This window comes from Galeopterus variegatus, unplaced genomic scaffold (assembly GCF_000696425.1).
Source record: "Galeopterus variegatus unplaced genomic scaffold, G_variegatus-3.0.2 Scaffold6235, whole genome shotgun sequence".
Taxonomy (NCBI): Eukaryota; Metazoa; Chordata; class Mammalia; order Dermoptera; family Cynocephalidae; genus Galeopterus; species Galeopterus variegatus.
In genome coordinates, this window is record NW_007732346.1 from 83288 (window position 1) to 96497 (window position 13210).

The 13210-nt window shown below is 55.1% G+C and overlaps 1 protein-coding gene across 2 annotated transcripts in view; it reads left to right on the top strand.

Annotated features, from left to right (window-relative positions):
* Positions 1-6245, top strand: part of FKBP8 (FK506 binding protein 8, 38kDa) — a 10588-nt gene extending 4343 nt beyond the window's left edge. Inside the window, exons 3-10 of one of the 2 annotated variants that reach the window (XR_551842.1) lie at positions 1051-1220; positions 1317-1405; positions 1727-1947; positions 2415-2587; positions 4419-4496; positions 5060-5191; positions 5613-5853; positions 5960-6245. Coding sequence is in view for 1 of the 2 variants with exons in the window: in XM_008590631.1 (XP_008588853.1) it covers positions 1051-1220; positions 1317-1405; positions 1727-1947; positions 2415-2587; positions 4419-4496; positions 5060-5191; positions 5613-5699 (950 nt within the window). In the remaining variant the exon portion in view is untranslated. The other variant, XM_008590631.1, reaches the window with a different exon arrangement.
* The last annotated feature ends 6965 nt before the right edge of the window (positions 6246-13210 follow it).

The window sequence follows — 13210 nt, forward strand, 5'->3', positions numbered from 1 at the left end:
GGGGTTTTTTTTTTTTTTTTTTTTTTTTTTTGTGACCGGTAAGGGGATTGCAACCCTTGGCTTGGTGTCGCCCACACCGCGCTCAGCCAGTGAGCACACTGGACATCCCTATATACCCTATATAGGATCCGAACCCACGGCGGCAACGCCGCACTCTCCTGAGTGAGCCACGGGGTCGGCCCTTTTTTTAAAAAAAAAAAGATGACCAGAAAGGGGATCTTAACTCTTTTTTTTTTTTTTTTGTGACCGGTAAGGGGATCGCAATCCTTGGTGTGGTGTTGCCCGTACTGCGCTCAGCCAGTGAGCGCACTGGCCATCCCTATATAGGATCCGAACCCGCGGTGGGAGCACCACTGTGCTCCCAGCGCCGCACTCTCCCGAGTGAGCCACAGGGCCGGCCCTGGGATCTTAACTCTTGACTTGGTGTTGTCAGCACCACGTTCTCCCAAGTGAGCTAACCAGCCATGCCTATATAGGGATCCGAACCCGTGGCCTTGGTGTTATCAGCACCACACTCTCCCAAGTGAGTCATGGGCCTGCCCTGAGAGCTGGGATTTGAACTGAGGGTAGGGGCTGCTCCTGAGTCTGGCTCTGGGCCTCTCTGTCTCTCTGACTGCACTGGGCAGGACCTTGCTGAGCCTTGGTTTTCTTTTTTTCTTTTAATTTTATTATTTTGGCAGCTGGCCAATACAGGGATCTGAACCCTGAACCATGGGGTTATAACATCATGCCATAACCAGCTGAGCTAACCGGCCAGCCCCCGCCTCGGTTTTCATAAGACAACAATCAAAGCAGCCATTGTTTTCTGAGCCGGGTCCTAGTGTCCCCATCCTTACCCCCAAATCTGTCCTGTGGTGCCCAGTGTCCAGTAGTGTGGAGTCCCCTGCCCAGTTGGTGGCAGAGTGGCCACTGGATGTTTAGCTTGTGCCCCAGTGTGGGCCCACCCCACTCCAGGATAGCGAGTGGGCAGAGCTGGGAGAGGGCGTTCAGCGGAGTGGGTGCCCGTCTGAGCTGCTGGATGACAGGCTGCGTGTCCCTGGCCCCTGGCAGGGAATGGGCTACTGAGGAAGAAGACACTGGTCCCAGGCCCACCTGGCTCAAGCCGCCCAGCCAAGGGCCAGGTGATCACCGTGCAGCTGCAGATGTCGCTGGAGAACGGCACACGGGTGCAGGAGGAGCCGGAGCTGGTGTTCACTCTGGGTGACTGCGACGTCATCCAGGTGGGGGCCAGGGTGGGATGGGATGGGGTGAGGCGGGGGCTGGGGCCTTGCTGGGCCTGGGCCCACCTGACATCCAGTTGCCCCTGCGCACCCCAGGCTCTGGATCTCAGCGTCCCGCTCATGGATGTGGGGGAGACAGCCATGGTCACCGCTGACTCCAAATACTGCTATGGACCCCAGGGCAGGTGAGAGTCAACTGCCCTAGGGGCCCCGGTGGGGATGAGGGGGTAGAGCAGGCAGGCATCCACTCAACTTGCCTCATTTCCCTGCCCATTTTATAGAAGAAGAAACTGAGGCTCAGGGAGGGGATCTCCGTTGCTATGTCACCCAGTTGAAGGGCGGCAAGAGTTACCTCTCTTGAGTTTTACAAGGAGCAGGTGACAGTGGGGTCAGATTCAGGACTTGAGCCCTTCCCCGCCTGCTCCCCAGCCAACCCAGTGGGTCTGGGATGAAGGCTTGGGGGCCACTGGGTCTGAATGCTGCCCCTGCCCACCCCACCCCCCCAGTAGGAGCCCATACATCCCCCCGCATGCGGCCCTGTGCCTGGAAGTGACCCTGAAGACGGCTGTGGATGGGCCTGACCTGGAAATGCTCACGGGACAGGAGCGTGTGGCTCTGGCCAACCGGAAGCGGGAGTGTGGCAACGCCCACTACCAGCGAGCTGACTTTGTGTTAGCTGCCAACTCCTACGACCTCGCCATCAAGGCCATCACCTCTAGCGCCAAAGGTGACTGCCAGCTCTCCTACAAAGGTGTCAACTCTTAATGTGGACACCTCAAGCCACAGGGGTCTGCAAACTCAGAATACTCTAGAATATTCCATTGTATGGGTAGATACCTCCTGTCCCTAACCTTCAGGCTAGAGTTTGCTTCAGACTTGTGGTATATTTCAAACCAGTAGAATCTTATGGAACACAGGTAGGTGTCAGGACGTGGGTGACCACAGACGATGTCCATCTCACACCCCATGTATTAAGTCCTTGCTTTGCTTTGTTAAGGCTCCATTTTGTAGACCCCTTGCGAGTGCCCTGGGGGAGGTGTGGCTCTTGGTCCCATGTTAGAGATGGGGAGACTGAGGCCAGAGAGGCCTGAGGTCCTCTGGGTAGAAGGTAGTGGGCCCTCTGCAGAGGCAGGGGTGGGGGTGGGGTGGCTGTGTGGTAATGGCCACTGCGGCTGAGTGCTGTACCCTGCACAGTGGACATGACATTTGAGGAGGAGGAGCAGCTCCTGCAGCTGAAGGTGAAGTGTCTGAACAACCTGGCGGCCTCGCAGCTGAAGCTGGACCACTACCGCGCAGCACTGCGCTCATGCAGCCTTGTGCTGGAGCACCAGCCCGACAACATCAAGGCGCTTTTCCGCAAGGGCAAGGTGGGCCTCGGGTGCGCCAACCAGCTCCCTTCGCCAGGGCGCCAGGCCAGGTTACCCAGCCCAGGGCACCAGGGTTGGTCCTCAAACCTGGATTTGAGGAATGCATAGGTATCAGCCAGCTGAGCTCTCTTGGGGACAGGTGGAGAAACTGAGACCCAGACAGGCACAGGGGTGTGGCATGGGTCACAGCCATCCATTGGTTGAAGCCAGAGCCAACCCTGAGTCATGGGTTTCCTGCCTCTGGCCCAGTGACTGCTCCTCGCATATAACCCTCCTTGGCTCCCATCTACCTCAGAGTAAAAGCCAAGTCTTAGCACAGCCCTTGGGGCCTTGAGCCACCTGGTTGTCCCCCTTCTACCTCCTTGCTGTCCAGGTCAGGTGAGCTTCCACTTCAGATCTTTGCTCAGGCTGTGCTCTCTGCCTGAGCTGTTCATACTCCAGGTATCTGCACAGGTTCCTGGCCTCATTCAGGTCTTTGCTCTGAAATCACCTTCTCGGGAGGTTTTGTCTCTCCCCACCCTGTCTTGTTTCCTGTGTTGCCATCTGACAGGCAGCACATGGAGGTGACATGTTTCTTGTCTGTTTCCTTACTGGAAGGCAGGGATTTGGTATGTCTTGCTCACCGCTGCATCTCCAACCTTGCAGACAGGGCCAGGCACACAGTAGGTGCTCAGTAAAAGTCCTAGTGGAATGTCGGGGTGAATCCAGCCTGCACAGACTCGATCTTAACTGCTTTCTCCTACCTCTCTGTTCATGCTCACACCAACCCTGGGCAGGGCGTGGGGTGGGGTTGGGGCTTCTCTGCACTTATTGACAGTAAGCAAAGGAACCAAGGTGCAGACTCTGGGGTCACCTGGTGTGTTTGTGAGAGGCTTGAGCAGGGGCTCCCCCCAGCTGGCATTTATTAAGCACCTATTGTGTACTGACTTCTGCAGAGAAAAGTAGGGGAAAAGATGCTGTCCGTGATTTTGAAGAGTTTATAATCCTGGGGACAGCAGGAGTGTCTTCTTGTGTAGCCTCATACATGTTTGGATCTGCTGGTTGAAGGTGACAGAAACCCACTCAGATAGGTTCAAGCAAAGAGCAGGGATTGACAGCTCATGGGACTGCCAAGTCTGGAATTGCTGGCTTCAGGCAAGGCTGGACCCAGGCACTCACAGTGTTGTGGGGATGCGGTGTCCCTCTGCTGGAGTCTCTCCTCTCATGCAGTTTTTTTCTCCCAGGGTGACCGTGACACTTCTCGCCCCCTTCCCCTGCTCCCAAAGATTCATGCTTCCATCTTCCCCACTTAGCATGCAGTTTTTTTCTCCCAGGGTGACCGTGACACTTCTCGCCCCCTTCCCCTGCTCCCAAAAGATTCATGCTTCCATCTTCCCCACTTAGCAGTGCAGTTCAGGCTGGATCTTATTGGTTCTTTTGGCTGCCCCAGTGCAGTTCAGGCTGGATCTTATTGGTTCTTTTGGTTACGTGCCTGGCCCTGAATCATTTGCTGTGGCCAAAGCTTTGGAAATGTCCATCTGGCTCCTGTTGAGCCAGGCAGCTGAGGTGGTAAGGTGAGGAGGAGGTGAGGCCAGTGCCCAGGTCTCTGGCCTAGGCTGAGACAGACACACAGGGGAAAGAGCAGGTTGTGGGAATAATGCCAAGCCATGCATGGCACATAATGGAGTCTGAGGGCTTAGGGGAGCAGCATGGGGGTGGCTGGACCCCTGGGGCCGTTGCTGGAGATTGATTTAGGACTTGTCAGGGTGGCCAGGAACTTGGCAGGGCTGGGTTTCTTAAGGAGAGTGAGGCCCAGTGTGGGTCCATAGTGATGCCACTCCCTCCCCCACAGGTGCTGGCTCAGCAAGGCGAGTACAGTGAGGCCATCCCCATCCTGAGGGCAGCCCTGAAGCTGGAACCTTCCAACAAGGTGAGGGGACTTGCCCTGCTGGCCCATCTGGGAAGTCCCTCCTGTGGTCTGCCCCAGGTCTTTCTTGCTGTGGTTCTTTCTGTGGTGGTCTCGTCTGGGCCATGGCGGGGGGTATGCAGTTTGCTAAAAAACCCTGTGACTCCCTCATAGGCAGTCTCGGCTCACTCCTCCAGCAGGCCCAGAGGCCAAGGGTACCACCAGCCTGGCCAATGCCAGTGTCCTCAGCCTTTCTCCCAGAACCTTCCTCTCTCCCAGCCAGCTTGTACTCTGCCCCATCTACCAGCTCCCTATGGGGGTGGGGATGGCAGCCCCACTTTTTTTCTTTTTTTACCCCCTGCGGCTGGCCAGTATCCAAACCCTTGACCTTGGTGGTGTAACACTGTGCACTCTAACTGAGTGCGCCATGGCAGCCCCTGCTTTGATTAAGCTCAGAGAGGGGCAGATGGAACCCCCGTGTCCTGGCACCCAAGCAACCCATGGTCCCAGAAGGGCAGAGCTCCACTGATGACAGGCACATCCCACCACCGCCTGTGCTCAGCACACTTCCCACCCACCTCCCGCAGACGATCCATGCAGAGCTCTCAAAGCTGGTGAAGAAGCATGCAGCTCAGCGGAGCACGGAGACTGCCCTGTACCGGAAAATGCTGGGCAACCCCAGCCGGCTGCCTGCCAAGTGTCCTGGCAAGGGTGCCTGGGTGAGCTGGGGCTGGCAGGCACAGAGGGGATACCGGGGTGGGGGGCAGGGGCTATGGGCAGGGTGTGCCAGGTAGAGGGATTTTCTAACACTGATGTCCCCAGCAACTGGGCTGTTTTGGGTGATGCTGGGAACACAGAGAGGCCCCAACCCTGTGCGACCAGGGCTGGGGCAGAGGTGGAACTCAAAGTGGAGGGCTCAGGGTAGGGAGTGGAAGCTCATTCAAGGGAGAAGGGGAGTTGTCCTGGAAGAGGACATTTCGTTTGGGTTTTGGTGCAGAGTAGGAGTTTGTCCGTAGGCAGGAAAGGCATGATCAGGCAGTGATTTGCCGGAAGGCCTGCTTGGGCTGTGTTGGGAGAAGAGACCCAAGAAGCCAGTCTTGACCACCCTCCAGCTGTCTTTCCCCTCCCCTTTGTCCACAGTCTATCCCATGGAAGTGGCTGTTTGGGGCGACTGCCGTCGCCTTGGGGGGTGTGGCTCTCTCTGTGGTCATCGCTGCCAGGAACTGATTGCCCAGGTGGCCGCCACCCACTCCGCACACCGTGGACCCCATCCCACGCTCTGTAACCTCCCCCAGGCTCCCTGTCCACTGCCCTCCATGGCCTAGCCCCTCCTCCAGGTCAGAAGCAGCAAGGATTGGGGGTTGTGCAGCCCAGCGAGCAGGAGGGACTGAGGCCCGATAGGAGAAAAGTGAGGTGGGGCCAAGGCCCTACGTCCAGCCCGGAGGGAGGCCCTCATTCTTCCAGACCCAGTTCTTACCCCATCCCAGGAGGGACTGAGGCCCGATAGGAGAAAAGTGAGGTGGGGCCAAGGCCCTACGTCCAGCCCAGAGGGAGGCCCTCATTCTTCCAGACCCAGTTCTTACCCCATCTCCACCCCCATCCCCCTGGGTTAGGTCTCAACCAGGGCTGGCCTCAGTTTCTCCTTCTCAACAGGCCTGGGGGCAGCCCTTCCCCTTTCCAGTCCCTGCCCAAGCGCCAGCCCCTCCTGCCCTGCCTGCTACCCTCTGTCCAAGCTCCCCTCCCCCCACAGTGAAATAAAGCCTCCCACCTGCACTCCACTGGCTCCTGAACCTCCTTCTATCGCCACTTGGGGCTGAGTCAGGGACAGCCTGTGACACATCCAGAGTCACATAACACCAAGGAAATAGCCAATCAAGGCTAGAGCTGGGGTCTCCTCTCCAGGCACCACAGGCACATGTTACAGGGGAAAACCAAGGCCTAGAGAAGTGGGGGGATGTAGCAGGTGGAAACGGGTTACGAGCCCTGACCTGGCTGGATTCTGTGGGAGTCAATGCCCAGCTCCACCTGTTACTCCAGTGTTTGCTTCTTGTGCCTGTTTTCTCACCTGAAGTCGGGGACCCCAGTGGCCCTAATTTGAGGCTGCTACAAGGATTCTGTGGGATCACTCCTTTGCTCAGTAGATGGGCTGCAGACACAGGGTCCCTGGGCCTCAAAAGAGACAGATGGGACCCAGGGGAGGGGATGTGGTTAGGGATCTAGGAAGACCTCTCCAAGGGAATGCTGTGCACAGAGACCTCAATGACCACAGGGGTCTGCCTGTGTAGCAAGCTGGCAGCTCTGTGTCTGGGCTTTGACCAGCTGGTAAAAAGACCCTGGGGCAGGATCAAGCCTAGTGTGTTCAAGATTGATGATGGTGGGTAGTCAGAGCCAGACCCTGAAGGATTTTGGGGACCATGGGGATGGGTCAGGTTGATTCCAGGAGCTTCCTCTGAAAAAAAATAAAAGCTCTCACTTGGCTCTTCCTACAACCCGGGCCTGTGGGAACTTCTTCCATAAATGCTGCCCACCATTGCAGCCAGGATGGGCAGAGCCATCACTGGGCCTCCTGAAGCTCAGCACCCGGGAACCTTCCTGCTGTTCCATCCAGCCTCCAGGAAGGAGGGGGCCCCTGAAAAGAGACCACCACAGGTACCTTGCCTGCACCTGTCACCTTACAGACCCAGGAGGGGAAGCCATCTGCCACAACCACCCAGCAGAAGGTGGCAGTGGGCCTGGAACACAATTCTGCACCCTGCCTCCTTCCAGGCCCCTGCTTTTCAGGCCACCTGGGTCACTCTAGGGACACGAGGTTGGCATGGCTTTAGTCAATGCCTCATCCCCAGGGTCCAGCCCCCCTGGTATCTAGCCTGTCCTTAGAGTGGAAGGGGGCTTTGCTGGAAGACCTGGGGTGAGGGCTGTGGACACTGCCAGACAGGACACACTTCTTTTCTCACCAACCTGCGTACTTCCAGCTCTCGGGTACAGGTTGTCCTGGTAGCCAGCTGGACCTTGGGCTGGCTGGGGAGACCCTCTAGCCCAGTCCTGTGTGAGAGTCACCACTGCTACTGTTCCAGGCACCGTGAGCTGGGGTGGCCTCTGATCAGATAGGATCCGAACCTGCGGCGGGAGCGCTGCTGCACTCCCAGCACCGCACTCTCCCGAGTGCACCACTGGCTCGGCCCAGATGTTTTGAATTTTGACCAAGTCCAGTTGCTCAGGTTTTGTCTTTTATTTCTCGTGCTCCTTGTGTAGGGGATGTTGCTGGGCTTAAGTTTGCAAAGATTTTCTAGATTTTCTTCTAGATGGCTCATGGCTTTAGCTTTTATGTTTCAGTCTATGGGCCACTTTGAATTCATATTCGGATGTGGCGTGATGTTGGGGTTGAGGTTAATTTCTTTCCATATGTCTGTCTAGTTGTTCCTGAAACATCTGTGGGGAAGACTTTTCCCCCCTAACATGTAAAAAATCAGCTGACCACACACATGCCAGTCTTTTCTAGCCTCTGCTCTGTGTCTTGGATCTGTCAGTCCCCTTGGTCCATCTGCACTCTCTGTTTCCTTGCTGGGTCCCACACAGTCCTGAAAACTGTAGTGCTTTTTAGTAACTCTAGATTCGGGTTCTGTGTGTCTCCCAACTTTGCTTCTTTTCTCTGAGATTGCTTTGCTTGTGCCCCTTATAAGCTGAGGAGACTGAAGCCCATAGAGTAGGCAGCTCCTGCCCAAGGTCCCACCACCTGGAAGCCCAGGTCACCTGCTTCCAAAGCCCACGCTCTGCCTACCAGCCCATTCTGCACCTCCCAGCCCTCTGACCTTCACCCCTCCACCTCTTCACTCGTGCACTTTTTTTTTTTTAAAGGATGACCGGTAAGGGGATCTTAACCCTTGACTTGGTGTTGTCAGCACCACGCTCAGCCAGTGAGCGAACCGGCCATCCCTATGTGGGATCCGAACCCGGGGCCTTGGTGTTATTAGCACCGCACTCTACTGAGTGAGCCACGGGCCGGCCCATTCACTCGTGCACTTTTGTGGTATCTTTTACACACTGACTTTTGTTGGTCTATACCAGGGAACTCGAGAGGCCTCAGCCCCAGGCCTGGCCTCTCCCCAACGCTCACAGTTAGGGAGACAGCTCAGGGTCTGAAAGGCTTGGCAGTCAAGGGGGTGGTCTCAAAGGGAACTCTACTGGGCCTGGGCCTAGATGGAGTGAATCTCCAAGTGGAGAGAGGATGGAGGACCTTCCTGGCTGGTGAAACTGCCAGTGCAGAGCTCTGAAGAGGAAGAGCCCGGGAGCCATTCTAGGACCTGCAAGTTAGGGGCAGGGGACAAGGAGGAGAGAGGCTTCAAATGCAAACTTGAGTGTGGTCATTCAATCAGCCATTCTATCCTCAAAGGTCTGAGCAGGATGGGTGGAGGTGGGGAGCTGGGGTGTCCGGGATGAGTGTCACTGCAGTTGCCCTGAAGGCACAGGAGGCCTTTGGCAGGTGGCGAAGAGCACTCCAGGTGGCTGGCACAGCACGTGTAAAGGTGTGCTGGTTGGACAGTGCATGGTGGGGCTGGAGAACAGCTGGGATGGGTTCTTTCATCCCAAAGCATTTGCTGTCGCCTCCCTCCCATGCACCTGCCTTGAGCAGTGACTCAGCCCAGCCCTGCCCTTGAGGGGAATGGGAGTGGGCGCTGGAGAAGGAACTTGGTGTGTGTGTGTGCGTGCGCACGTGTGTGTGCATGTGTGTGTGTGAGCTCACATTTCCAGTGCATTTCATTGGGGCGACCTCCACGTGTCCCCATCTCATGTCATCCTCATGGGACAATCTCCCGGGGCTCTAAGGTAGGTGCTAGTATTATCCCTATTTTATGGATGAGCAAACTTGAGGAACAGGACATGTTCAAACCACACGGGGTGAGAGATAGGCTGGGGTCGTCTTTCCCATCAGAGAGCCCACAAGGTCGAGCATGAGTCAAAGGGCTACCCCAAGGTGGCTTGCAATTTCTTGGGTGACCTAGTTCTCAGAGACTTTTGGAAAGCATGCCAATGCCTGATGATCCCATTCTTATTCTTGGGGTCCCGTTGAGAGCCACTGGTGAGTCAAATGTAAAGTGGAGAAATGCTTGTTACCGAGCAGTGTAGCCCACGGTTAATGTCTCCAATCCTGCCCTTCCCCTCACCTCACCAAGCCTCAGTTTCCTCATCTGGTAGATGAGTCCAAACCACTGTATCCACCCCAGAAGGCAGTCGTGGGTGCCAAACACTGAGCTCAGAGCCTGGTGCATTTTAAGTGCTCAGCATGGCATGACATTACTACAGGTGCTCTTTGACTTGAGATAGGGTTACATACTGTAAACTTTGTAAATAGGAAGTATCGTAAGTTGAAAATGCATTTAATACACCTAACCCACCGGACATCATAGCTTAGCCTGGCCTAACTTATACATGCCCAGAACACTTACTACAATTGCGCCAGATCCTCTAACACAGCCTATTTTATTTATTTATTTATTTTTATTATTATTTTTTTTCCTTTTTGTCTTTTTTCGTGACCGGCAACGGATCACAACCCTCAGTGTCGCGCCAGTACCGGACCAGGACTGGCAACGGGATCGCAACCCTCGGTGTTGCGCCCGCACCTCGCTCAGCCAGTGAGTGGCCGGTCTGTATGTGGGATCCGAACCCTCAGCGGGAGCGCCGCTGCACTCTCAAGCAGTGCACTGTAGCAGTGCGCCACCGGGCCGGCCCAAACAGCCTATTTTATAATGCAGTGATGAGTATCTCGTGTAATGTATTGAATACTGTACTGAAAGTGAAAAACGGAATGGTTGGATGGATAAAAAGTATGATATGAGAGCCGGCCTGTGGCTCACTTGGAAGAGCGTGGTGCTGACAACACCAAGTCAAGGGTTAAGATCCCCTTACCAGTCATCTTGGAAAAAAAAAAAAAGTACGATATGAATGCATATCGCTTTTGCACAGTTGTAAAGTTGAAAAATTTTAATTATGTCGGGAACCATCTGCACTGTTGTCTGTTTCCCAGATGAATCCACAGAGGCTCAGAGATGAGAGGTGCCTTTCCCAAGGTCACGCAAAGTTTGTTGGCTCTCAAAGCTGGCTCCTCCCATGTTCTCGGCTCTTCCCATGTTCTCCACTCCTCCGCCTAGCTATCTTCACACTCCCATGCTCTGCTACAGACCTCCCGTGCCCCAGCTGCCCATTCCTGTCCTTCTGTGACCCTCCCAGGCAGTGCAGCTCTGCTGGGTCCAATATTTTACTGGCCCAGACTCCTGGATAAACAGCTGGGCACAGACAGTGGGCAGGTGGGTCAGCCTGTCTGGGCAAGTAGCAGCAACCACTCTGTAGGATCAGCTGATCCCAGGTGAGGGTGGAGGATCTGGAACTTCGGCCCGGGGCTCAGACAGGCTGGAGTTGTAATCTCTGCAGCAGCTTGTGAGACCTTGCAGTCTCCTCCTCCACAAAATGGGCTGATAGCTGTGTTGTAAGCATTAATATGAGATCACTTATTCATTCAACACATATCTCCTGAGCACCTACTCCATGCCAGGCCCTGTGCTGGGGGTATTCAATGAGGAAATATGTAGAGAGGGACTCAGGTACTGGAAGCAGTGGGGGAAGTAATTAAGATGGTTCTGGATCAGAAAGATTGGAGTTTGAGTCCCAGCCCACCTACTGCGTCACCCCTCCTAGCCTCAGTTTCTTCATTTGTGGTGGGGATAATGACAGGTACCCGAAAAGGATACTAGGAATCTAGTATTGCCTTTGGGGTAAATAGATGGTCCTACTGGCCTGGCAGCAGCAGGCAGAACTAATGCCATCACCTGGGAAGAGAAAAACAGCAGGTCCCTGTTCATCTTCCTCTCTCACCTGAAAATCTTCATCCCATGACCACTGTCTGTAATTAAAGTCACAAGAGCTAGAGATGCTTGCCCTGAGGTCTGGGCAGGCCAGGGCCAGTCTCCAGACTCAGCTTCCTATAAACCTGTAAATCTAAAACAAGAGATTGGCAAAATGCTGCAGTTGCTATGGAAGAGTTTGGCAGTTCTTCAAAAGGTTAAATGTAGAATTACCTTATGACCCGGCAATTTCACTCCTGGATGTATACCCAAGAGAAGGGAAAACATTTGTGTATGCAAAAATTGTACAGGAATGTTTATAGCATCATTATTCATAATAGCCCAAGGGAGAAGCAACCCACATGTCCATCAACAGATGAATGGATAAACAAAACGTGTAGTCATAGCATGGAATACTAGTCAGCCATAAAAAGTAATACGTGCGATGACATTGATGAGCCTTGAAAACATGATGCTGAGTGTAGGAAGCCAGACACAAAAGGCCACATGGTGTATGATTCCATTTATATGAAATGTCCAGAACAGGCACATCCACAGAGACAGACAGCAGGTTAGTGGTTGGTTGCCAGGGGCTGGGGGAGGGGAATGGCAAGTGACTGCTGATGGGGACAGGGCTTCCTTTTGGGGAGATGAGGTTGTTCCCGATCCGGATGGAGATGACAGTTGCACAGCATTGTGAGTGTATTGAACACCACTGAATGGATGAATTTTACACGTACAACTCCAATCTAGTTTTTTTTTTTTTTTTTTAAAGATGACCGGTAAGGGGATCTTAATCCTTAGCTTGGTGTTGTCAGCACCACGCTCAGCCAGTGAGCGAACCGGCCATCCATATATGGGATCCGAACCCGAGGCCTTGGTGTTATCAGCACCGCACTCTGCCTAGTGAGTCACGGGCCGGCCCCAATCTAGTTGTTTTTTGAAAATGATGCTGGACTCCCCCAGGACCTGTGGGGATGAAGGATTTTACCCTGTTAAAAAAGATTTTTTTTTTCAAAAGATGACCGGTAAGGGGATCTTAACCCTTGACTTGGTGTTGTTAGCACCATGCTCACCCAGTGAGCAACCGGCCATCCCTGTATGGGATCCGAACCAGGGACCTTGGTGTTATCAGCACCACACTCTCCCGAGTGAGCCACCTGCCGGCCCTACTCTATTAAAATTCTACTCTTATCACAAGCAGTTTATGGGCTACCCCTATTTCCACTGCCCCCACAACCCAGGGCGGGGAATCTCATCTGCCCACTTTAAGGAGAGCCTCATCGACCCAACCCAGCGTCCACCGCGCGCTTCTTTTACATAGCCACGCCCACCATCCCGGCCATCCGCCGGCGCCACCCACCACGTGTTCCTCACCGGCTTCGCTCCCTCCACGCCCTCTGGGCGGCTTTTCCAGAAGCCAAAGACGGAAGGCGGAAGAGATCTCATAAATAATGCATCACGTCAGCGGCTGGCGGGGTGGGGCTTCGGCGCCCGGCTGAGTCAGGTTTATGAAAAATACAGATGGAGGCGGGGCCTGGGAGGGTGGGCGTGTCGAGGCGGGGCTTGTGCACGGAAGTGGCCGCCTCTAGAGCTCGGAGAGGTGGGGCCGCCCGCGTGTTATGAATATGCATGATGCAGGAGGCGGAGACTCGTCGGGCCCTGGGGGCGTGGCCGGCCGCGCCTCATGAATAGTGTAGCACGTCGGCGGGCGTTGCGCAGGCCACCGTTGGCCTCGCGGGGCGCGGAGTGGGCGTGGCCAGATGCGCTTCATGAATAATGCAGCGCGTCGGCGGGCTGGGCGGGGCGGGGCCGGCGCTCCGGCGCTGGAGCCAGGCGGGGGGCGGGGAGCGACGGTCGCAAGATGGCGGCGCTGAAGGAGGCTCGGAGCTACGGGCT